Source organism: Spea bombifrons, chromosome 3 (assembly GCF_027358695.1).
Source record: "Spea bombifrons isolate aSpeBom1 chromosome 3, aSpeBom1.2.pri, whole genome shotgun sequence".
Taxonomy (NCBI): Eukaryota; Metazoa; Chordata; class Amphibia; order Anura; family Pelobatidae; genus Spea; species Spea bombifrons.
Window position 1 is genome coordinate 1,844,900 of NC_071089.1, and position 26,545 is coordinate 1,871,444.

Sequence of the window (26,545 nt, forward strand, 5' to 3'; positions counted from 1 at the left end):
GTGGGGTACGTTGGTGACGCAGCCCCCCCCCCACACAAACGTATCGGCGGAATCTTTTAACTCTCCCACACCGTCGCCTCCGACCGGCCGCGCCGTCCCCCCGTCCCCCAGGAGCCGCTTCCTTTTGTTCCCTAAAGGTTAGCGGTTTGCTGTGTCTATATTTCTGTATTTCTGTATTTCTATAGATATCTTTCTTTTGGCAAACAATACGCTGCAACAAAGCCGATCGGCCGCTGCCGATGGGAGATTCTTTGGTGTTGGGTAAAGATTCCGAGAAGCGGAGAGAACAATGCGTGGCCTTTCGCTCGGCCCTCGCGGCTGCGCTCTGCGCCGGCTCGCCATTCAGATAGTACTAGAATAATACGGCGTCTCGCTCCGGAGTCCGCCAGAGCCGAGCAAAGCCTTCGTCCTAACGGCCATCGCCACAGAATATCAGGTGCTTTAGATCCTTGTTTACCGGCTTATTTTAACCCGGTCTCCGGCTCGGGGGTAAATAATAGATCTGAGGAGGTGCGTTAAATGGGGAGAGACGGTGGGGTGGGAGAGACGTTTAAATACATAAAGGGGTTAAAAAGGACGGGGAAGGAATTTCTTTCAAAGGAGGAGAAAAGTTACAACAAGAGACCGGAATCTAACACTAGAGGATCGGAAGCTGAGATGGAATGGAAGGTAGTATTACTTTACTGAGAGGATGGTGGATAAGTGGAACAGCCTCCCAGCAGAGGTGGTAGAGGGTAATACTGTGGGGGGGGGCATGCATGGGATAGACATACCGCTCCTGAATCTAAGACGAGACCAACGACTGATTAAGGTTTGAGTCTTTACAGCCGGAGAAACGGGGGCCGGATGGGGCCGATCCAATTATTCCATTTATCTACCCCCCTCTCAGTAAAGCAAATCTTTCTTCCGCTCCATCTCAGCCTCTGACCCTCTGGTGTTAGATTGAAACGAAATGGCCTGCGGAATATGTTTTTAAATGAGGAATACTCTGTTTATAACACGGCATTCAAACTATATATTACACGACGGCCTTTATGCAGCTGGTGCTGAGGGGCAAACGAAGGAGGTTGTTGGTGATCCGGTTCGTGAAGATCAGGAGAAGGCAGACATTCTAAATATTTTTTCTTGGTATTTACCAATAATTCACTCACGGCTGCAGGTTTGCTAATTCATTCTACAGAAAAGCTGGCAGCAAACATATGATTGGCTGAAAGAGGACAAAGTGCCAGATCTGCTAAATAAATAAAGTAGAACAGATAATGCCCCGGGGCCGGATGGTTTATACCCTCTGGTACTTAACCACTTGGCGTAAAGCAGAAGCGCTAACAATACAGACCAAAATCTCAGCCAGGTGGTTATAGACCCAGCAGTAGCGGGGACATTTTGGAAGCCGGTTAAGGGATAATTTTAAAAAACTACCGTATATTCCGGCGTATAAGACGACTTTTTAACCCCAAAAAATCTTCTTAAAAGTGGGGGGTCGTCTTATACGCCGGGTACTTACCAAGCCGGAGGTTCCCACAAAGCCACCAATCTCTCTAATCACTACGCGCCGGCTATTGATGCCGAGCGCAGGGATGCCGTCATGTCCCGGCGCCCGGCTTTAATTGCCGGCGCGTAGTGATTAGAGAGCAGGGAAGCCGAGGTCTGAAGTGCCAGACATCGGGCTCCCACAACTGCATGGAAGAAAGAAGACAGAAGATAAGGTAAGAGATGGGGAGAAAGGGACAAAGGGGGGAGAAATATATATATATATATATATATATATATATATATATATATATATATATATATATATATATATATATATATATATATATATATATATATATATATATACACACACACACACACACACTGGTGTATATATATATATACATATACACACACACGTGTGTGTGTGTGTGTGTATATATATATATATTATATATATATATATATATATATATATATATATATATATATATATATATACATATACATATACATATACATGTGTGTGGTGAGGGCAGTGTATAAATGTGTATGTATGGACAGGCATATGTGTAGATATATATATAGATATATATATTATATATATGTGTGTGTGTGTGTGTGTGTGTGTGTGTGTGTGTGTGTGTGTGTGTAAGGGCAGTGCATGTATGTATATGTCAGCAAATCAACCAGCAAATCACCGGTAAGGTACATCGCTTGCCGTGATTGGCTGGTTGTTGTACGCTGGGTAGAGGGGTAGTCTTATACGGCGAGTATAGTCCAAACTCTATATTTGGACTGTAAAAGTTGGGGGTCGTCTTATACGCCCAGTCGTCTTATACGCCGGAATATACGGTATTTATTATAATTTAACTCAGGTTTATGAAGCAGAGATCGTGCCGGACGAAATTAATTGCTTTCTATGAAGTGTTGAGTAAAACCCAGAACAGAGAGTTTCAGTGGATGTGATTTATTCAGATTGTGTGAAAGCAGGCGATCCGGATCCACATACAAGATTATCGAGCGAATGGAAGGAGGTCGGCTTAGGGAGCGCTGCTGGGATAGAAAACTCTCCAAATGATAGCAGTCCGAGAGTTCATGGAGAATTATCCAACCGGAGAAATGGGGTGAATCAAGTGAAATGGAGAGTTCATGGAGAATTATCCAACCGGAGAAAGGGGGTGAATCAAGTGAAATGAAGAGTTCGTGGAGAATTATCCAACTGGAGAAAGGGGGTAAATGAAGTGAAATGAAGAGTTGGCATGTGGGCCGGGCATCATTAAAACGAGATTCTGGCTTCCTTGATGATTAGGAAACCATAGTCAAGTTTAGAGTCTGCTTGCTTTGCCCTCCATGACTTTCATTTCCTAAATTTTTTCAGTTTTTTTGCGACGTTCAATTTAGGTTTCTTCATTTTCTTCATTTTCTTCATTTTCATTTTTGCCTTTGACTTCAATTTCCGCTTTTCGCGTTGAAGTTTGGCTTTGGCTTTCTTAGATTCTGCTTTCACCTTCTTTCGCATCTTTTTCATCTCTTTGATGCTTTTTTCTTTCAGCTCTTTTTTCCTTTTCTCCATTCGCTCCTTTTTCTCCTTTTTCTCCCTTTTTTTCTTTTCCTTCATTGTATGTTTTTTCTCCCTTTTCTCTTTTTCCTTCACTACCTTCTTTTTCTCCATTTGCTCCTTTCTCTCCTTTTTCTCCTTTTCCTTCTTTTCCTTCATTTTCTTCTTTTTCTCCCTTCTCTCTTTTTCCTTCATTTCCTTCTTTTTGTCCTTCCCCTCCCTTTTCTCCTTTTTTTCCTTTTCTTTCTTCTCCTCCTTTTTATCCCTTCTCTCCTTTTTCTCCTTTTCCTTCTTTTCCTCCTTCTTATCCTTTCTCTCCCATTTCTCCTTTTCCTTCTTTTCCTCCTTTTCATCTTTTCTCTCCCTTTCCTCCCTTTTCCTCCCGTACTTCTTTTCCTCCTTTTCATCTTTTCTCTTCCATTTTTCTCTTTCCTTCCTGTCCGCCTTTTCCTCTTTTCTCTCCCTTTTCTCCCTTTTCTTCCTCTCCTTTTCTGTCTCCATTGTCTCACATTCCTCCTTTTCTTTATAGTCCTCCTTTTCCTTATAGGACTTCTTTCTCTTCATTCTCTCCCATTCCTCCTCTTCACTCTCCTCTCCACCCTTCTCTTCATCATAAATCTTCTTTTTCCTTCTGTCAGTGTGCTCTTTTCCTGACAATGCCATCAAGTTCTGAAAGAAACTGCTGGATGTTTTAGGTTTCCTTTCAATGCTTTCTTCACTCTCCTGTTCTTGGAGACTGGAAATTGATGGACTTACTAGAAAAAAACAAAAAATAAAAGAAAGCAAATCGGTTAATATGTTATAGATAGTCCCATGACAACGTGTACATAAAAAACCGTAAAAACCCTATGATTCCCAAGTTTCAAAGAAATCTTTCCTATAATGTGACTTTCAACCTTATTTTTCATTTTTTTTAACAGTAGCAAATAATTGATATTCTATTTATATTGTGAAATCATTTCTTTTTAAGACGGGTGAGTTAAGTTCCAGCAATGAATTTTAAAAGTCCAAGTTTGATGACATCATACGGTCAAAATAAACTTATACTCTTTCTATTATTCATTATTGTTGATATATGTTACCCAAGGAAGTTAAGAAGCGGAGGGACTCTTCATCCGGTGGTCTCAGTCCAGTTTCTCCTGCATACCGTTCAGAAATGTTTTTTTGTTGTCTACAACGGCGAAACCTAAAATAAGAATAATAAACCCCGTTAAGGAAGAAATGGATTCCAGCAGCATCGGGGTGTTTCTCCCCGTGTATAGTATACATGCTGTTTGGTCATTTTTTTATATAGTGCGTTGCGTTGGATGTCTCTCCGCAACATTTGAATTTCCAACAATTTGTATAACTTACTTTACGTAGAAATAGACCACCAGTCCGGCGACCGTCGCGCATGTAACACAGAAGAATGCGTTCTGCACGATCCTCAACACCGGTCGTGAATAAACTGTAGAGAGAGCAAAAATATTTCTTAGCACGAGAAGAATGTGGAGATAAATACATATTTATATAACACACAGACAGATTTCTATATTAAAGCTTAAAGAAAAATAAGATCTGCTACTAAACGAGATCCGAGAAAATGGTCATTTCTGTCCTCTTCTGAAAGTAGGACACATTGTCGCTTCCAGACCTTCCTCTCCCCGAAGGCATTAATAGAACGTCTTTTATCTCTAACGCTGCGCTTCTATCTTAGTGTAGAGGAGTTAGAAATGACGCGTTTCTTTTTCCGGGTCCAGTTACTCCACTATGAGAGCATTTGCTATTATTGTGTAGTTTGCTATTCCATACGGTTATCATTAATGTTAAAAGAAAACACATAGCGTACCTGATTGCGCCATTCGTGTAATCAGTGAACGGAATCCTCCGATCGCCAGAGATCCTTTGTGACAAAAACAGGAAAAAGGAGCGTTAGCTGCATGTTCTCTATACAATATCTTTCTATTATCCCCGAGTTACAGATAAAGCCAGCCCCAAATGACAGTTACATGAGGAGCGGATACTGTAACCTCTCTTATCTAATATTCCACATTTCATCTTTCTTACGGGTAATTATATCATGCGTGTGCATCGTACACATACACACATAACACGGATCACACGCTTCTGAAGCACGGATGCCCATCTGAGAGGCGTCTGTATCTTACCATTAGATGTTGGCTTGGATTCTCGTGGCTGGAAATTCCCGTCGGTCCCTGCAAAAAAAAACAACACCGGGGTCATCAACGGCCAACGAACTTCTTCATTCATAGGAACCTCGGGAAGAGACGCGCAATTCCTCTGTGTCCCAAAAACATTTCTAAATATCATATGCTGTCCGGTGTAAGGTGAAGAGCCCGGTTTTCATTGGATTTGTAACGGATTTAACTGATATTTTTTCTACCAAACCGCCTCGAGTGCAGCTGCAGGGCAGCGATTCCGGCAGCTACTGATACAAAGAGAATTATACCGCTGTTTGTACTCAACAATATAACCGCTAGCAAGAAATAGTTCATGGAAAGATTTGCCGCTGATCTGCTGCGGTCACCGGGAACCCAGAACCCAGAAAGCCGATATTCCCCAGATTTATCCGGATCTCGAGTTATTCGGATTCTTTACCTTTCGGGCGCGGAACAGGAAAAGTCTCAGAAGTCAAACAGCAAATAGCAAATAGCAAAGCTACTACGATCCGCATCTTCTCTGTTAGGAGTCTACAGTAGAAGTGTCCTTCTGCTCTGTGATGTGCTGTATCTGTGTACTGCACCTGTGATGTCACAATGAAGACATGACATCATCGGGGCATTGTGACATCACCTCTGCTGCATCAAGTGTTCCGTGCTCTCAAGGTCATGAAACGATAGAGGTTTTGTACGTTTGCAATGTTACAAAAACACTTTTGATACAAAATAAAAATCCAGTAAAGATAGAAGAAACCTTTAAGGTGTTTTCCGGCCGGATCGGAGTCTATTGCTGGGCGCTGTGAGGATTATTATTTTCTTGTTATTTGTTCGTTTGCAGGGAATTAGGGAGCCGATCCGTTTATTGTTCAGTTAATTGTTGTTAAAGTGAATTCTCCCAAGATGTAGTATTTGAGGCGTCCTGATTTGGGAAGCACCTGATACACAGGAGACGGAATTCTATTCACTTTCTGGCAGTAATGGGGCAGACATTACGAGGGATACATTGTTACTCGCTGCTTTTTTTTGCAGGTTTTATGGTTATTTTGCTGATTAGAAATGGGAATCATGGCCGTTGGAAGCATTTATCACCCAAACAGATATATATTTCTGGAAAGCAGACAGCCCGGGGGGTTTCACTGGGATCGCTGGGCAATCAGGGGGCAGCTATTTGGCCGCCAATCTCTATAAATTTAGCCAAAACCTGATTTTTGGGGCTTCTTCCACCAACGCATCGCTCTGTATTTTTTCTGTAGGTTTTTGTGCAGAAATGTATTCACTTTTTTCAGCTTTTCTTCCAGCATAGATAGATTATTAAAGTATTTTGGAAGTTATTTGCTACAGTTTTCCACCATTTCATAAAAGGATAATGTTAGCCGGCCGCAGGATATATTCATTATAATAACACCAAGCTGAGAATGAAGGGAAGGATGTGTGATATTACTGATTGATATATACTGATTGATATAGCGCCATCATATGCTGCAGCGCTGTACAATGTGTTCCTATTAATTTAAATAGCGCCATTATATGCTGCAGCGCAGTACAATGTGTGATGCTACTGATTTATATAGCGCCATCAAATGCTACGGCGCTGTACAGTGTCTGATGTTAGGCATATATATAGCAACATCATATACTGTAGCGCTGTACAATGTGTTCTTTTTCATGTAAATAGCGCCATTATATGCTGCAGCGCTGTACAATTTGTGATATTACTGATTGATATAGATATATAGCGCCATCGCATACTACAGCGCATGTGTTAAAGGTTCCAATGATCAGGCAAGAGCTGGGTGGGATTAATTAAACACACCTTAACCTCGAGGAGCACTGCCTGTGGCCGGGCCGTTGCCCTGCGGCATGCTTGGGTATACTCTGGTTTCTCTTCAGACCGAATAAATCTTTCGCCTTTTACTAAAGGTTTCCGTGGGGAGGAATGACTGTGAGTCTTAACCCCTTAAGGACAATGGGTGGTTCCTAAGCCCATTGAAAACAATGAATTTTGAGTCTGTACATGTATGGGCTTTGTCATTAAGGGGTTAATCAATTTTTTGATGCTTGGCATTTGCTTGGCTTCTTTGCTGTTGTTAACAATATATCCAAAAGATTGCTTGCTTTAGTCGCAAGCTTCGTCCTGGCTAAGGGCTGCGTCGCATCCAGAAGCGCAAAATATCCTGCCTGTGTCATGCTATGTACTGTTTGGGGTTGTAGAAATGCTTTAACGAGGCAGAGTTAGACCACGCCCTCCAGACTGTATGCAAATAAGCCTGTACATATGCTTTCAAGCATATTCCCAATTGTTCTTTATGATAATAAACAAACCAAAAAAAAAAAACAACTGTCCTTAAATGTTTAACATTGAGATCTCTGTTCCTCACATGTGCAGTCGTATTATTCATTTCCTCAAATATCAATAGTGAAACATCTGGAAAAAGTACTCACCACACGCTTAAGGGGCCGGTTTTCAGCATGGAAAGGACTAATGCGCCCTCCGTACGTTCAGTGATCATAGCTTTTTTGCTATTTGTTTAAAAGCTTTCCGACACGAGTTGGGAAGCTCTATGCGTGTGGAAAGATCAGGTTGCAGACTTCAGTTTTGGCAAAGTGTCTAGTCTGCCGTGTTTGGATTGACTTTTGCCGCTCCGATGCCGTGCTGCGCTCCTTCTTTGTGGCGGTGCTGGGGAGTCCGGTCGTCCGTGCGCTGCCGTTAGTGAGCCTTTTGCTCGTTCGTCGCAAGGCCGTATGGTGAACTGTCCGAGATTTTGTGCGTTTTCTTCCCGCCGCAGTTTTAATACAAAAACAATTTTGTTAGGTACTTTTTATAATCTTAGGTGCAAAATGTTGGCGCTGGCGATGCTGCTTAAGACAAAAATTTTCTTCGTTTATTTTGTGGGGTTTGAGGGGGCGGGGTTACCGGTTCTCACGTATATTTGAAATGTATTTATATACAGACCTCGTCCCATTTGCGAAAAAAAAAATAGCTTTAAAAAGCAAATTACGTTTCTTTACTGAATAAGCTGTGCTTTTATTTCATGAAATGCAACGTAACAAAATAACTACATTTTTTTTTCTACATTTTTCAGAATTTCTTTTTTTTTTTTTTTTTATACAGAAAAGCACATTTTGTCCATTAAAATAACATGAATAGGATCAGAAATCCAGCGCAGACGGGGTTAATGCTGTAAATGACTATTGTAGCTGGAAACAGCTGATTTTTTTTTTTTTTTTTAATGTAATCTCTTAATGGGCGCGCATTAGCCCTTTATCACTCCTGGGTTCCAGTGGCCCTTTATCACTCCCATCACTCCTGGGTTCCAGTGGCCCTTTATCACTCCCATCAATCCTGTGTCCCAATGGCCCTTTATCACTCCTGTGTTCCAATGGCCCTTTATCACTCCCATTACTCCTGTGTTCCAATGGCCCTTTATCACTCCCATCACTCCTGTGCTCCAATGGCCCTTTATCACTCCCATCACTCCTGTGTCCCAATGGCCCTTTATCACTCCCATCACTCCTGTGTTCCAATGGCCCTTTATCACTCCCGTCACTCCTGTGTTCCAATGGCCCTTTATCACTCCCATCACTCCTGGTTTCCAATGGCCCTTTATCACTCCCATCACTCCTGGTTTCCAATGGCCCTTTATCACTCCCATCACTCCTGTGTTCCAATGGCACGTTTTGTTCGCTGATCTGAGTTTAAGTTTAAAAGGATAACTGATGGTTAGAAACCCTTTTTGTAATTATTACAGCCCAAACTTTTGAATGGTAGTGTATGTGTGTGCGTTTTTATGTGTGTGTGTAAATAAATATAGGGATTTTTAATACATTGCTTTTTGCTGATTGTTCTGCTTTGTGATTGGGGGGGGGTGATGCTGACCGTTCTGGGGTTATAGGGAAGGGGCAGCAGTTCCAGGAGGGTATGAGGGGTGCAGCAGCCTTAAACTACTGGGCTGTCACTGTAAAGTTAAACAACTGACACTGACGTTACCAAACGGTGCGACACAATGTAACGTCCTCCCCTGACCTCCGGACACGGCCGCACTCGGCGATATTAACCCTAAACACCCCCCCCCCGGTGGTGTGAGGTCTCGGATGTATAACCAGATTGGAGGATTTTCTTCCGGCATTAAAGGGTTAAAAGCAATTATCCTCTCCAGAACGGGCTCACAGCCCCTGATGTTCCCGATTCACCAACATCTGGCAATCCGCAGCGTTGGCCGCGGCCCAGCAATCCCTGCCAAGAAAAGCGAAAATCGGGAAGCTAAAAACAAAAATGAGAATCGGTGAATACAGGATCCGCGTAATTATTTTATTTAGCATTTTTGGCTGGCGACAGGTAGTTTTGTGCCGCTGGGTATAAGGGTCCTCGCGCGGTTCGGGCCGCGGGCAGGGGTATATGATACGGGGAGAGTAGTGCGTCCGCGTACCAAACCCCCTGGCTCTGCTCCGCGCAGGTGCGGAGTAGATTTCGGGAATAGTCAGAATGCGAGTCCCTGACGTCACTCTCAAAACTGGTGTCTCTTCCTTGTATTTGACGGTGGGTGGCCGGGCGCTCTCGCTCTGGCAGTGGGTGGCGGGCAGGGCGCTCTCGCTCTGGCAGTGGGTGGCCGGGCGCTCTCGCTCTGGCAGTGGGTGGCGGGCGCTCTCGCTCTGGCAGTGGGTGGCGGGCGCTCTCGCTCTGGCAGTGGGTGTCGGGCGCGTGGCCGGGCGCTCTCGCTCTGACGGCGGGTGTCGGGCGGGCTCTCTCTCTCTCTGGCAGTGGATGGCGGGCGCTCTCGCTCTGGCAGTGGGTGGCGGGCGCTCTCGCTCTGATGGCGGGTGTCGGGCGGGCGCTCTCGCTCTGGCAGTGGGTGGCGGGCGCTCTCGCTCTGGTGTCGGGCGGGCGCTCTCGCTCTGGCAGTGGGTGGCGGGCAGGGCGCTCTCGCTCTGGCAGTGGGTGGCGGGCAGGGCGCTCTCGCTCTGGCAGTGGGTGGCGGGCGCTCTGGCAGTGGGTGTCGGGCGGGTGGCCGGGCGCTCTCGCTCTGACGGCGGGTGTCGGGCGGGCTCTCTCTCTCTCTGGCAGTGGATGGCGGGCGCTCTCGCTCTGGCAGTGGGTGGCGGGCGCTCTCGCTCTGATGGCGGGTGTCGGGCGGGCGCTCTCGCTCTGGCAGTGGGTGGCGGGCGCTCTCGCTCTGGTGTCGGGCGGGCGCTCTCGCTCTGGCAGTGGGTGGCCGGGCGCTCTCGCTCTGATGGCGGGTGTCGGACGGGCGCTCTTGCTCTGGCAGTGGGTGGCGGGCGCTCTCGCTCTGATGGCGGGTTTTGGGGCGGGCGCTCTCGCTCTGGCAGTGAGTGGCGGGTGCTCTCGCTCTGACGGCGGGTGGTGGGCGCTCTCGCAGCGGGCGGGGGATGGTCGAGTTCTTCCTGATCCTTGTTGGTTTGAAACGGATCTTTATTTTTCAGACATTAATCTCGTTTCCTCTCTTTGTGCTCCAGGTCCAGTAAGACGATGAATCTCTGCTCCAAATGCTTTGCAGGTAAGAATTATTATTGATTTATATATATATTTATGGCACCATCATATTCCGCAGCGCTGTACAATGGGACCGCCTACAGTAAATAGACCAGCCTGGGGCAGGTACCCCGGGGTATTAGTAGGACAAAAGGGGTTCCATTTTTTGCCCAATCCCCCGGCCTTTACGCCCAAAACATTCCAAACCTTTGCGTGGTTCCTGGCGGTTTTCGGATGAAGCCATGTTTCCCGCGTGGCGTTAAACTCGTTAGAAACCTCTTCGGAGGAAGAAATTCTTGTTAATTTCGGATATAAAGCCGTCTTCATTTGCCGTGCGTTACTGACTCGCGTTCCTGCGGCAGGCGGGATGTTTTAATATCGGTTTTAGGAGTTTTATGGCTTTATAATGTTTTATTTATGACGGAAATTATTGCAAAATATCAAAAAGTGCGCCCCTTAAAATCCTGCCCGTTAAAATGCAAATTCTGCCCGAAAATAGTCAAACGTTTCCGGTGTCGCGGCGGAGAATTGGATTGGGGGGGTTCTATGACTTTTACTGCGTTATTCGGGGGAGTCGGGGGCCGCCGCTAGGCAATTTCCAGTAACAAGAAGCAAAAGGAATATCATTACTCAGCCGCCGATCTCTGAAAACAGTCGGGATGGAATAAAACGGTCTGCACGCAGAGCCTCGGCATGCGGATCGCTCCCGGATGCGGCTCTTCCGCCGTTTTAACCAGTTCTGTGCCGCGTCGTCTCCGGCTTTTTGGAATGCTATCAGGGCGCGGCGGTGAAATATTTTGGGCATCTTGAAACCTGATGTCTGTGGCCCCCAGCGGCCAGAGTTTTGACTCACTCCTAATTCGGCACTTTGGGCTTTAGGTCATCACAAGGGACCCCCAGCCACCCCAAGACCTAAAACTCACCTTCCCACTAACCTGACGTTGATTTCAAGTGTTTGTCTGCACCCCGTGGCCGAGGGCCGCTTCCCGAACCCGCTAGTAGCGAAGGGCAACTTTCCAATCCCGCCCGTGGCCAAGGGTCACCTCCAGGTCCCCACACCCTCCACCAATCAGAGCCCTGGCTAACTGGCACCTATCCGGTTACTATAGCCCTTTCCCTTTAGCCTCTAATACCCCCCCCCCGCCGCTTTCTTGGGTAAGTTGCGCTCCGTACGTCCTGATTGTGATTCCGTGACGCGGAACCTGATTGTGATCTGAGGCCCCGTCCACCTGTATAAATCCACAATCTCCCGTTTGTCGGCGTTGTACTTCGCCACAGGTGTGAGATCAGGGGGCATTTAGCTTTGTATAACAACTTAATGGCTCGTCCGTACACCTGCCCCCCCCCCCGCACAATATTAGCCTCCGGCGTGACATTATCGTGACATTTCCGCTGTATTTACAAGAACTCGCAGGAGAAAGGTCACTTCTACGCCGGATAAATCCCGCTTATCCGATGGCGGGAGGTTTTCTCGCCCCTCTGCCCGTTGGGGAGTCTTCGAGTGACTTTTAGACAAACGCTAACATCTGATTTGGGTGTTAGGGGCATGTCTGCCGAGTGGCGCAAGTGTTTGAGTTTAAAGCACATTTACTAAGCAGTCGCCTCCTGCTTTCTCCAACGGCTAAAAATCCACTTAATCCCCCAGCGACTGCCGGCCGACGAGAAACGCAAAGAGCGTTCCATATTCATGTTCTTAGGCGGCTGATTGGTTGTGGATCCTTTCTTGCTCTGGCTTCTAGTGAAAGAACCCGTTATTTAATTTATGGGAGTCTAAAAAACCCTGGATCACGGCATAAATCCACCAAATCACCTGCCGTGATGTCACAAAATGACATCATAGTACATCATAAACAGCGCAACCCAACAGTGAATGAAACCAGTGTATTTTATTATTATTATTATTATTATTATTTTCTTACTACTATTATAATAATATAGTGGTGTCATAATAAATATTAATAATATATAATACCGGTTATTAATGTAATAATACCATTATTATTATTGAGATCACCGCTGTATTCTTCTTATTATTATTACTACTATTATAATATAGCGGTAATATAATAAATAATAATATATCAATATTAATATAATACAATACTAGTAATAAGAATACTATTTATTATATTACTAATGTATTATTATTATTATTTATTATTATTATTATTGGACAGGCGAAGCTTCTATCACGGTTCTCTTTATTCCGTGCATGCGCTGTCTGGGTATCTCCAGCTATTAATTGGCGCCGGAGCGTGTTTTCCTCGGTTGTCGCGGTTCCGTGATCGCGTGTCTGATGTGTTCTTTACTATACACAGGCACACGGATCGACCTCCGGTGCGCCGGTCCCCGCGGGCTGTACTCCGTATCGCTGTCTAATTGCCGGTCCGTGCGGCGCATGCTTAACTTGTGTTTTCCGTGCAGCTCGTTATATTGTGTTTTCGGGAGTTTAATGAGCCGCGCGCTCCGGGGACCTGCCTCTGCCTCTCCAATTACAACAAGTGCTTATAGAGAGAGCGGCTCTTCAATAATACATGGAGTCTGTGAGTGGGTCCGCAAACCCCCTGGGTTTAACCCCCTCCGACCCAACAGCATTACACAGAAATCCCATCACAGGAGCTCTGTGCTGCTTCCATCTCCCAGCAGAGGTGGTAGTGGGTATTAAACATGCATGGGATAGACATACGGCTCCTGAGACGAGACTGACGACTGATTAAGGTTTGCCGCTTCCCTGTGACCTTCTCCCCCTGTCCGCCTGTCCCGGTTCCACGTAGAAATCTCTGGAACAGTCTAAAGACGCTCTACTAATTCCGCGACCTTTTCAGCGATCTCTTTGCACCCGAGATGATGAAAGGCGGCCAGAAAGCGGTGGCGAGCGCCTTCCGATTCATTTGTTTTTTCCTCTTAAGTTATCTTTTTTTTCGCATTTATTAATGTTGTCGGTTTTTGAGGATTTTGGGCAGAAAATAGGCCGACTGAGAGCGCGGAAAAATGCGAGAATAACTCAAATGATTCATTTTCCCAATTAATTTGCCGTAATTTAGAGTATTTGCATACATTTCCTTTTCAATCCGTAAAAGCAGAGGCTTAGCGGCTTCCGATAAAACTTCCCTGGAAAATAAGTTTCCATTTAAATATCCTGAAGCTTTTTTTTTGTAAACCTAGAGAAAGAATGCAATATTTTTATATATAAAAATATTTATATATTTAACGTTTTAATAACCATTTATTAGGTGAAAGCGCGAACGTTCTTAGATTCAGCCGTATGCATGTTTAATACCCTCACTGTATTACCCTCTACCACTTCTGCTGGGAGGCTGTTCCGCTTACCTCCCACCCTTTCAGTAAAACTCCCTTCCGTTCCATCTCGGTCTCTGACTCTCTAGCGTTGGATTCCGCTCTCTTGTTGTAATTTTTCTCCTTCTTTGAAATAAATTCCCTCCCGTCCTTTTATTAACCCTTTATGGATTTAAATGTCTCTCCGTGATGTATGTTGATTGTATTTGTTGGCCCCCGGGCCGTGTCCCCTGAGAATGATTTCTGATTAGTTTTCCCGTTATTAGAATGTCGTTATGGAATCACGCGAGGACGATGTTTCAATTCATTGGTTTATTAACCGTTTAGATACGCGCGGCATTCACCCAGCGAGCACAGCGGGACTATGACTGCCGGTCAAAGCTCGCTCGTTGGGGCGGTAGGGGGCCGGCTGGGGCGGTAGGGGGGCCGCGGGATTCTTTAACAATTAGTTTTTCGTTCTTAGACAATTTTCAGGCTTTTTTTGCAGCTTAGAATCCGCTGATTTCAGTGTGTGCGGAATAATGGGCTTCATTCACTAAAGGGAGAGTTATGACTGTCGGGTTCCTCCAGCGAGCGGCAGAGCTGGCCCTGTATAATTTATAAACTATCCATTACGCAGGGCAGCCCCGCGGAAGAAGCTCACTGGGGATGGAAGTGAAGTCAAGGAGCTGACGCTCGACTCTCTCCACGGCTCTCTCGTTATTGGGCGGTCTGTTTAAAATCCCCGGTCCTGGACCCCCGCGGCTCTTCCTTCCCTACCCCGTCGGCCGCGCATGCTTCTCCGCGCTGCCGCTACATAACTTCGTCATCGGCTGCCTCTCTCCGCAGCTTGTGCTTCTTGCTGGTCAGTCGGTGTTACCGTCCGTGTGATGTCCATGCGCGAGACGCGGTTCCATGTACACTGGATAGGAAGCTCTGATCCGCTCTCAGCCCTTAGAGCTCTGTGGGGGTTGTTATGCGGCACTCTCTCGCACTTCCATCAGAGCTGCCGGCACGTCTCGCAGCGACCCCGGGTCTCATTCCCGACACTCTCTGGCACTCTAATCACGCCGCGCTCATGAAGCAGGCGCTCTGATCTTCCCCGCGCGCTCCTCTCCCCGGGAGTCTCTGAGCATAAACGATTTCCTCTCGCGGGTCAGAAGCCGACACGTCCAGCTGTTTGCCGCGGTACCAACCCCTCCGGCCGTCCCACCTTTTCTGACCGCGGTAGAGGACGTCCCGCGCCGGTCTCCGCTGGGGGTCGGATGCCGTGGCTTTGAAAGGGAATTCAAGGTTAAAGAGACAATGAAAACGCGCTGAGGATCCAGCGCAGCCGACGGATTGTTACTTGTAACCCCCAGCGCTGTATACAGTAATATACCCCCCAGCGCTGTATACAGTAATATAACCCCCCCGCGCTGTATACAGTAATATACCCCCCAGCGCTGTATACAGTAATATACCCCCCAGCGCTGTATACAGTAATATAACCCCCAGCGCTGTATACAGTAATATAACCCCCAGCGCTGTATACAGTAATATAACCCGCAGCGCTGTATACAGTAATATAACCCCCAGCGCTGTATACAGTAATATAACCCCCAGCGCTGTATACAGTAATATAACCCCCGGCACTGTATACAGTAATATAACCCCCAGCGCTGTATACAGTAATATAACCCCCCCCCAGCGCTGTATACAGTAATATAACCCCAGCGCTGTATACAGTAATATACCCCCCAGCGCTGTATACAGTAATATAACCCCCCCGCGCTGTATACAGTAATATAACCCCCCAGCGCTGTATACAGTAATATACCCCCCAGCGCTGTATACAGTAATATAACCCCCCAGCGCTGTATACAGTAATATAACCCCCCGCGCTGTATACAGTAATATAACCCCCAGCGCTGTATACAGTAATATAACCCCCAGCGCTGTATACAGTAATATAACCCCCAGCACTGTATACAGTAATATAACTCCCAGCGCTGTATACAGTAATAACCCCCAGCGCTGTATACAGTAATATAACCCCCAGCGCTGTATACAGTAATATAACCCCCGGCGCTGTATACAGTAATATAACCCCCAGCACTGTATACAGTAATATAACCCCCCAGCGCTGTATACAGTAATATAACCCCCAGCGCTGTATACAGTAATATACCCCCCAGCGCTGTATACAGTAATATAAACCCCCAGCGCTGTATACAGTAATATAACCCCCAGCGCTGTATACAGTAATATAACCCCCAGCGCTGTATACAGTAATATAACCCCCAGCGCTGTATACAGTAATATAACCCCCAGCACTGTATACAGTAATATAACCCCCAGCACTGTATACAGTAATATAACCCCCAGCGCTGTATACAGTAATATAACCCCCAGCGCTGTATACAGTAATATAACCCCCCCAGCGCTGCATACAGTAATATAACCCCCCAGCGCTGTATACAGTAATATAACCCACCAGCGCTGTATACAGTAATATAACCCCCCAGCGCTGTATACAGTAATATAACCCCCCAGCGCTGTATACAGTAATATAACCCCCAGCGCTGTATACAGTAATATAACCCGCAGCGCTGTATACAGTAATATAACCCCCAGCGCTGTATACAGTAATATAACCCCCCAGCGCTGTATACAGTAATATAACCCCCAGCACTGTATACAGTAATATACCCCCCAGCGCTGTATACAGTAATATACCCCCAGCGCTGTATACAGTAATATAACCCCCCAGCACTGTATACAGTAATATAACCCCCAGCGCTGTATACAGTAATATAACCCCCCAGCGCTGTATACAGTAATATAACCCCCAGCGCTGTATACAGTAATATACCCCCCAGCGCTGTATACAGTAATATACCCCCCAGCGCTGTATACAGTAATATACCCCCCAGCGCTGTATACAGTAATACCCCCCAGCGCTGTATACAGTAATACCCCCCAGCGCTGTATACAGTAATAAAACCCCCAGCTCTGTATACAGTAATATAACCCCCCAGCGCTGTATACAGTAATATAACCCCCCAGCGCTGTATACAGTAATATAACCCCCAGCGCTGTATACAGTAATATAACCCCCCAGCGCTGTATACAGTAATATAACCCCCAGCGCTGTATACAGTAATATACCCCCCAGCGCTGTATACAGTAATATACCCCCCAGCGCTGTATACAGTAATATACCCCCCAGCGCTGTATACAGTAATATACCCCCCAGCGCTGTATACAGTAATATAACCCCCCAGCGCTGTATACAGTAATATAACCCCCAGCGCTGTATACAGTAATATAACCCCCAGCGCTGTATACAGTAATATAAACCCCTCCCCCCGAGCTGTATACAGTGGTAAAGGCCTCCTCCCCCCCCAGGATACCACACTGAGCTGATGCAGTCCGTTCCTCCATGGGTTTCATTAGTCCGGCTGGGTGATTAAAACCGAGCCATTCTATTGTTTCCTGCGGGCAGTTACTTCATAACCTTGTTGTAGTCCCGACGCTGACCTCCTGCTCCCGATACACAGCGCGTGGGATTCTAGTTTCCAGCGAGGTTGGTTCCGGCGGATAAGCCGGACGCGGCGGCTGATTTATTTCCCGTGGACGCTGCGAGGCTCCTGTTTGCGGGGAAGAGAACACATACGTGATTTACTGCGGTGTTGCGTGTAACGGTTATTACACCCGTGTCATTTAATTGCAATTTCCTATTAATTAGCGCGGCGGTAACGGCTTCCCTTCACACCGATAGCGGGATGATGGAGTGAGAATGTAATGTGCCGGCTCGTGTTTAGGGCTGGATTTGCTAAACCCTTAGATAGCAGATGGGCAGTTAATTGGAGAAAGTGTATTCCGCAACACCGGCTCCACCTAACGGACCCGGGGACGGCACAGGGGGTCCCAACATAACCAGCTGCGCATGCGGGAAGCGTCACGGAAATAGTTTGAGCTGCCGGACTAAACATGGAAAAAATGGCTTCTCAAATCAAAGTAATTTTTTATTCCAAGAATCAGATTACATTTTTTTCACAAATATTACGCCGTTTGTTTTTTATACCGGCTGTAGTTTTTGCCCCATAATGTAATGTTTTCAGACATTCTGTTATACGCTAGACAAACCCCTCCGCTCCTTATCATACTGCCTATAGGAAACTATAGGGTGACATAGTCCTAATCACCCATTCAGACTCTCTGACTAATGAAAGTCTATGGAGGAAGGGACTTCATTAGCATCGCCATAAAGCATCAGCTCAGTGCGGTGTTTAAGCCAGGAAAGTGTACAGCACATGGGGGGGGTTGTATTACCATATAAAGCACCGGGGGGGGGTTGAATTAATATATACAGAGCTAGGGAGGGTTATATTACTGTATACAGTGCTTGGGGGGGTGGGGTGTATATCCTCAAGGAGTAGTTTATCCCCGGCGCGGACACAGGTGTCAGACAGGGGGCTCTGGCAGCGTGTATCCCCCCCCCCCCCCGGGCGTCCCCCTGTGTTCTGGCGGAGAGTTCTCCTCCCGTCAGATAATGAAATCTATCGATCCGCCGCCGAGCTGCCGGGTTGTTAAAGCCGTAGCAAGAAATGAAGTTAATTTGCTGTGAGTTGCGTGTACTGCGGCGGCTGCCCCGGACTCCGCTCTCCTCCCGGGTAATTATCACGCAGGGGCAAATAAAGAGAGCGAAAGCCAGGGCCCCTTTAACCCCTTGGACGCTACGTCTGTCCCGTGATTCCTGTAGTAACCCCCCCTATGCTGTACATACTGTGACTGTCCTCCGCACCCCGATAAATGCACCCATTGTGCAACGCCAAGTATATGTCGGCGCTACAGTCAGGGCAACGGCGGGTTAATGCTTAGTAGGTTTGCACGATTTTCACAAACACCTTGAGGCCTTGAGATCTCGGCAGACGCGCCATCTGCGCATGAATATTAATGGCGCTAATTTAAGGTGGGAGAGGGATTTCAGTGCTCGTGGGGGGGGGCAGTTAATTCCTTTTAAACTTGTTTATGTAATGTTTAAAGCTACACTTTGATCTCATCGCTGACATCATCCAAGGCAATCAATCCGCTGCTTTTAGATAGAATGTAAGGAAGTTTTACTTTGAGAGGGTAGTGGAAAAGTGGAGCAGCCTCCCAGCAGAGGTGGTAGAGGGTAATACAGTGAGGGTATTAAACATGCGCGGGATAGACATACGGCTCCTGAATCTAAGACGAGACCAACGACTGATTAAGGTTTGAGTCGTTACAGCAGGAGAAACGGGCGACTATACGGGGGCCGCCGGGGGGCCGATCTGCTGGGACGTTCTGGGTTTCTGTTTGCACAGTTGTGGATTTGGTCGGATTTGTCATGGTTTCTGTGGCCCAGAAGAGGCCGAGGGCCGTCGATGTGCCAGGAGTCGCGTAGCTGAGTGCCGCGTAGCTGAGTGCCGCGTAGGGACCGAGCCAGGCGGGGAATGCGTTTATTGAGCTTCGTTTACAGAGCGTTTTGTCTGCAGGCCGTCGCTTTCTTGCAGGGATGGACAGGTTAATAGAAATAGTTAATCAGCCAATCACATCGCAGCACTCAATGCATTTCGGCAGGTAGACGCGGTCAAGACAACTGAGCATCAGAATGGGGCAGAAAGGGGATTTCAGTGACTTCTTAGTATTTCAGAAACTGCTGATCTGCCGGGATTTTCACCCAAACCGTCTCTAGGGTTTACTGAGAACGCTCCGAGAGAGAATATCCGGTGAGCGGCGGCTGCGTGACGGGAATGCCTCGTTGGTGCCGGAGCAGAGAACGGGCAGACTGGTTCCTGATGACAGAAAGGTGACAGTAACCCAATTAACCCCTCGTTACACCCAAGGTCTGCAGAATCCCATCTCTGAACGCACAACACGTCCAACCTTGAAGCCGATGGACTCCAGCAGCAGAAGACCCCGCCGGGGGCCGCTCCTGTCAGCTAAGAACAAAAAACTGAGGCTACGATTCGCACAGAATCACCAAAATCGGACAATGGAAGACTGAAGAACGATGCCGAGTCTGATGAGTCTCGATTCCGGCTGAGACATTCCGGGTCAGGTCGCTGGGGGTGTAATGGTGGGGGGGGCATTTTCTTGGCACACTTTGGGCCCCTTAGTACCAATCGAGCATTGTTTAAACATTGCGACAGCCCACCTGAGTGTTGTTGCTGGCCGTGTCCATCCCTTTGTGACCGCAGCGTCCCCATCTTCTGATGGCCGCTTCCAGCAGGATAATGCACCGCGTCACAAATCACATCATCTCACACTGGTTTCTTTGACATGACGACGAGGTCACTGAACTCCGACGGCCTCCGCAGTCACCGGATCTCAATCCAACAGACACCTCTGGGATGTGGAGGACAGGAGATTCGCATCATGGATGAGCAGCCGACAAATCTGCAGCGACCGCGTGATGTCATCGCGTCCATACGGAGCGAAATCTCTGAGGAATGTTTCCGGCACCTTGTAGAAATTCTGCCAAGAAGAATGAAGGCAAAAGGGGGTCCGACCCGGTACTAGCAACGTGTACCTAATATAGGGGCCAGCGAGTGCATATAGAGCGCGGCGCTGCCCTCTGTCGGGCTGAGTGGTGTACTGCGATATGAGACCAGCGCTGCACGTGGTCATCAGTAACATTGTTACAATTACTAAACCTGTGATGTGTATACACTCTCTGGGCCGCCCGCGTGTACGCTCAGTCTCTGGGCCGCCCGTATACACTCAGTATACTCGCGCAGTCAGAGCTTCCGCGGTTCCGCTCCATCCTTACTAATCTTTATCTTAAGCATTCCTTTGCCTCCGCCGCAGGCTCACCGGGGGGCCGGTTGGTGCGCGAGTTCCCTGGTTTTTGTTCCTTGGAGCAGAGCTCCGGTCAGAGTTGATGCACCTCGTCGGTTACGGGACCGCCGGCTCCTGAAGCCGTTAACCTAATGCCGGTTTAATCGGGTTTTCCAGCCCCGTTGCTTGCCTGGAATGCCTGCGGACGCCGCTGCGATCCGGCGCTTGTAGAAAGACTTTAGATCCTGTTTACCGGCGCGTCTGAGCATCGAGGACACGGCGGCCGTGAAGAATGTTAATGGGTTAATAAATGTATTTGAGTCGCCCTCCTGGCACTGAGTGAGTTAATCCGAAACATGCTTATATCTACGTTCTTCCAATTAATTTAGATGATGAGCGTTGGGGGCCCCGGGGGCCGCAGATATCTCCCTAAACTTTACATCTCGCATGTAAAATCTGCAGTGGATGCTCGTGCCAGATTGATTTGTTTTGCCCGGAGGGGGTGGAAGTTCTCGCTGTATAGATCCAATAACCCCCCTGCCCCATAGGATTCACTTAATTACTGACTCGCCCCCCAGCCCCCTCTTTACATTTTTCTTTTCATTATATTTATGTATATGTAGATGCTTTTTACTAGGAGGTGAAATGGATTTGGTGACTGACGTTCACCATTTCCCCGGAACAAAGGGACTTTTGTGACCTCTAAGTAGTAGGACGGCACATTCTATTTAAAAAAAAAAAAAAAAAATCCTTCCCAATGTGTATTGGGAGGGGGATTCTGCAGAGCCCCCCCTATGCATTTACAAAATGGGCCGCATTAAAATTTAAAGGGGCCGTGGAGCTGATATTTGCTTTGGTGGCTGGAGTGACCCTTTAACATGGGGGCACGTCCACTAAATAAGCAGATAATGATCCATCACGCTGCGATGGTCCGGTTACTACTACAGATTCCCCCCGTATCGCTGTCTGAATTCCGGGCGCTGAATTTGGGGCCCCCAGCCTGAGAAAACCTGTCCTGTTATTTTACTTGGATGGAGTTATTTGATGTAATGTTCGGTAATAAAGTCTACTCTCACTAAATGACCCCGCGAAGCGGCATTATATTGGGTACAGCCGCTTATTCCGGGGTCCGTGGGCCGGCCCTGTGTAGGGTTTTGGGCCGCGTGGCAGATACTCGGGGGGGGGGCGCCGTGGGTCTTTACGTATCTAGCATTTCCATCGCAATGCCAGCTGAAACTGTGTGAACTGAGAGGGTTAATGTTTAAAGGTCCCGGTTCCATGTGGATATTGCTTTTGCAGATAAGCACTGGGCCTTTTCAATATCCTGCTGGCGTTTTCTGGGTTAATTTGTAGAAGGGGTTAATCTCTAATTACCTCCTGTCATGTATTTTAACCCACAGATGAGTCTACCTCACACAGGGGGGGGCATTGTGCGTCCGGAGAGGGGCTTCATTCACTAAACGCAGTGCTGGTGAATGTCGCCCTTTCTGCCGCGCGTTCCCATAGCGATGCGTAAATATTGTTTAAATGCCAGCCCCTGTTTGTTCAGAGAAGCCTGGTTTAACCCCGTAGATGGTGGCCTGTCCTGTCAGCCTGGGTCTTTATAAAAAAGAGTATTATGTGTTTATCCTGCCGGCCTCTGCCGGACAGCTATTCCATGCATACACAACTCTTTCTGCAATGCATTGTCCATAAATATATGTATAATGAAGGATTGCAGCCATTCTGAGACCTCAACTCGCTGCCTGTAATGAAGAGATCTGTGGGATCCCGAGCCGCGGCTTTAATGTGTTGCCCCAGCAGCCCCCCCCCCCCTGTGAGAGGGGTACGATGCAGATGGTTTTTAGACCGTTTTGGGCGCGTTTTTACAGGGTGGCCGGTAATCTTTGTGTCCTTTTTCGGTTTGTGGCATGTCCCTGCGCGGCTCCTCCGCCCCACGCCAGATGTTTAATGGCTCTGCGGTTATTTTACCCTCCGAGTCCTCGGAAAAGATTGTCTCAGCGTTTGACCTTTTGGGTTCATAAATATGGGTCGGTTTCGGTTTCGGAGTCGGCTTCCTGACACTTTGATACTTTGATACACGAGCGTATGGAAATTTCTCTCGGTGGATTGTCGAGGCCTTCCTCATGCGCGGCGGCGAGCTCCGGATGAAGGATGTTCCCTGACAGGCTAGTCCTTCGTAGCAGAGAAATGCCGCAGACCTGGCCGACGGGGGGCCGGATTCCTGCTTCCATTCCACGGATCAGAAATCCGCATTACTCAGTCTGATGGTGAAAGGGTTAAGGGGTATCAGAGATCACATCCACCCCAATGAAGCCATTTAATCGCCACCTCAGCCCCTCTCCTTGTCATCAGCCACCCTCAACGCCCTTATTCCGGTCACCCCAAAGAAGGTTCGTGATATCCTCTTTTGCTCATCCCGCTCCTCGAAGTGCCCGTCAACCTGCCCCAACCCAGCTTTTTAACCTCTTTCTTTCCACCGGCCTCTTCAGCTCCACCTTTAGACATCTTGCCATGTCACCCGTTTAAAAGAAACCTTCGAGGGAGCCTACATCTCCCCTCTGCCGCCCAGACCCCCCATCTCCTGCCGACCCGTCTCCCCCCACCGCCCCATCCCCAATCTGCCCCGTCTCGCCCCGCCGCCCCGTCTCCCATCCCCACCTGGCCTCTAAACCACTGGAACATTTAATCTTCGGTCGCCTAACTCGTTTTCCTCCCTCTAACTCTCTTTACAATCTGGTTTCCATCCGTAACTCTCTACCGAGACAGCCCTCGCCAGAATGACTATCGATCTCCCCGCTGCTGAAGGTAAAGGTCACTTCTCCTTACTTATCCTCTGGAAAGTTACTGCGGCGCTTCTCCTGCGAGCCTTTCATCCGTGTGACATCCGTCACCGCTCTCTCTCGCGTTACGGCTTTAGTATCCCCTCCTGGCTCGCTTCCCCTACTGCCCTCCATTGGTGATCCTCTAAATCTCTCTGCACCTCCTCCCTTGGATAACGAATATCCGGTACCTCCTCTGTGCCAAGGACTCTGCTACCTCTCCTTTTGTGACCTCTTACCCTCTAACTCACCCCCCGGCCTAGTCTCTCCGAAGCCGCATTCTGCATGATGTCCGATACCTTAAGCTCCACATCTCCTAGACTTCTGGTTATTCTCCCCCAATGTCTGATCTCCATCCGTGCGGAGAATTGGTCAATCAACCCAACAGCCCCACTTAGCTGCCTCGGTGTCGCACTTGGCCCTAACTCTCCACACTTCAGACGCTCTAAGTAACGTTCTTCACTCAGCCCACGACTCTCCCAAGACTCAGACTGCGATCAGCCAAGAGGGAACCGCCATGATAACCCAACCATCGCGCAGGTTCAGTGCTTCTCCCGCAGATACAGGGCGGAGAGACAAAAGGGTTTAGCGCAGTCCGACCCTTAATCCCTCCAACCAAAATACACGCGGAGACGTGTCCGATCCCCCCCCTGCTCGGGATTAACCCTTAGAAAACCCGGCGAGTCCATGTGGCCACTGCAGAGTAAATTGTCTTCTCCTGGGCGGTGGCCACTCTTCCTGCAGCGTTTTTGATGTCTGTATAAAACTATAATAGCCCCGGAACACGAAGGGTCTCCTGATTTTCTGGGGAAAAGTTTTTGAACTTCCCTTTCTATAGGAAGAAAAAATCTTAGTGCTGATCGCGGAGTCTTCATCTCCGATACCAAATATCTGTAGACTTTCTCCACATCCACCGAGAGACCTCTGAGAGACGGCTAACATCTTGTTGAAAGGCTTTGAGATTCTTGGCTTCTGAAAGATATCTAGAGACTTTTATTCCTTTCTGTGTACAGGGGTCCAGGAGCAGACATTTGAGGAAGGGACCTCCGAGGCCTCTTATTCTTTAATCTATGAACATTGTATCACAAGCTTCCTTGAACCAATTACAGACTGCCCGTGCAGGGCCTGATACGGCCCTAATTACAGGTTCCCCTTCCCGCAGAGCTACAGCGTGGAGGACGGGGGGGACCCCAAGCCCCCGGCGCAGATATGGACTCTGGGCAGTCGTTTTACTGCCCCGGCACGGGCTGGGCTCGCACTGTGATACCGGCGCGCTTCGGAGACGGCGGCTTTTCCGTCTCACCGCGAGCTGTTGGAGCCGCACTTCTCCTCCCGCTAATTGCACGTAGTTTAGTTTAAGTGACTTTAAATTCTCCGCCGATCGGCAGCCCCGAGACGTTCCGTTTTATTATTTTAACCCCGCGTCGTCTGATGCTCTGCAGCAGGGAAATCCGGAGTCTGTTAGCTGATTGGATCGCTGGCGTTCCGGGGGGCATCCCGTCGGCGGAAGGGGAAACGGGCATTGCTGGTGTTTCTATAAACTGATAATGGCGGATCTGCTCGGGGCCGGTAACGCGGAAATGATTTGTTAAAAGAATGTTCGTGGCCTCCGTTGGAAGCGTGGAGCCGGTTCATTAACGGCTGCTACTTTTAATAAAGATGGCTCTCGTCCAGAAATGGATAGTTACCGAAAATGTTTCTCTGATACGGTACAGATATCTGGGCTTTGGCGGGTGATGGAGAGATTTGCTGCAAGGTTCTGTTCTGTAAGAGTAGATAAGTGGGACAGCCTCCCAGCAGAAGTGGCAGAGGGTAATACAGTGAGGGCATTAAACATGCATGGGATAGGCGTTATGGCTCCTTAATCTAAGACGAGACTAAGGTATGAGTTGTTACATCAGGCTATATGGGGCCGAATGGGGCCGATTTGCCGACAGGGTCTATGTTTCTAACCAGATCTCACCTCTTTGTTTTGTAGATTTCCAGAAGAAGCAGCCAGATGAGGACCCCACCCCCAGCACAGGCACCAGCCAATCAGATTTGTTCCCCAGTGAGACAGACAGCGACAACGGCAATACCTCGATACCCCCTCCGACTGTTAATCCCACCCAGCAGCTCCCCGCAGACCTGAATGTAGCTTCCTCCAGCAAAGACGAATGTAAGTGCCTACGGGGCGTGCGTTCGGACCCCGCGACATACCCCCAAAACCCCAAGGGGGGCAGTTACACGGGGGTAACCAGCTTTGGGTATATAGACGTATATTCCGACATGCCTGTTTAAAAGTCCTAGAGGTTCTAGGCTGTTTATATTCATTGCGCCCGGCGGAAGCGGGGTTACTGCCGCAGCGTGCTGATTGGGCAGAGGAACCGGAGGCGGTCTCTGGCAGAGGAAGGGTTAATCGGAGGCATTAGCTGCCGGATAGGTAAATGGTGAACGCGCTCGCGATGATGATGTTGATGATGGAACAAATCTGACAACCTGTTTGAGAAGGGGTAATGCATTACTAATTAGCCCTCGGTGCCTGTAGCCTGGAATTAACGAGCTGCTGTTATGTAAATGTCATGTTAATTAAGAGAATTCTGAGAGCCCTATAAATCTGCAGCGCCCCGTGCAATGTCGCGCATGGATACCGGAGAGAGTTATTGCAGAGCATCTGGGGTCCCGTTTTCCTTTGATCTCGTTAGGGCCGAGTGGACGGCTGGCGGCGGGTGCCGTACGGACCGTTCGAGAAATCGTACCCAACATCAGGACCTTTGCAGCTGTGGGGGGTATTTATATCGGCCTATTACATGACAAGAGGCAGCAGCCCGGCCTGTCACCATGAATTATTTAGGAGAGCTTTAAGCGCATGCCAGACCTTACAGGCTACCTTCACTGCCGGATGTCTGTTCATGGAGTCTACTACGTTTTCAGTCCTTTACATCACGTCTCCCCTGGCCCTTCGCTGCTCATGGCTGTTCTTGTTAATATGTAGAAA

The 26,545-nt window shown here is 48.1% G+C and overlaps 1 protein-coding gene and 1 non-coding gene across 2 annotated transcripts in view; both read left to right on the plus strand.

The window, feature by feature from the left end:
- Nucleotides 1-26,545, plus strand: part of ZFAND3 (zinc finger AN1-type containing 3) — a 52,111-nt gene that overhangs the window by 11,119 nt on the left and 14,447 nt on the right. Inside the window, exons 2-3 of the mRNA XM_053459834.1 lie at nt 10,666-10,706; nt 25,547-25,726. Coding sequence (XP_053315809.1) covers nt 10,666-10,706; nt 25,547-25,726 — 221 coding nt within the window. The remainder of the gene's footprint in view (nt 1-10,665; nt 10,707-25,546; nt 25,727-26,545) is intronic.
- On the plus strand, nt 7,064-7,180 carry LOC128488265 (U5 spliceosomal RNA). The gene has a single exon (XR_008353693.1). It is a non-coding gene; the product is annotated as a U5 spliceosomal RNA (small nuclear RNA).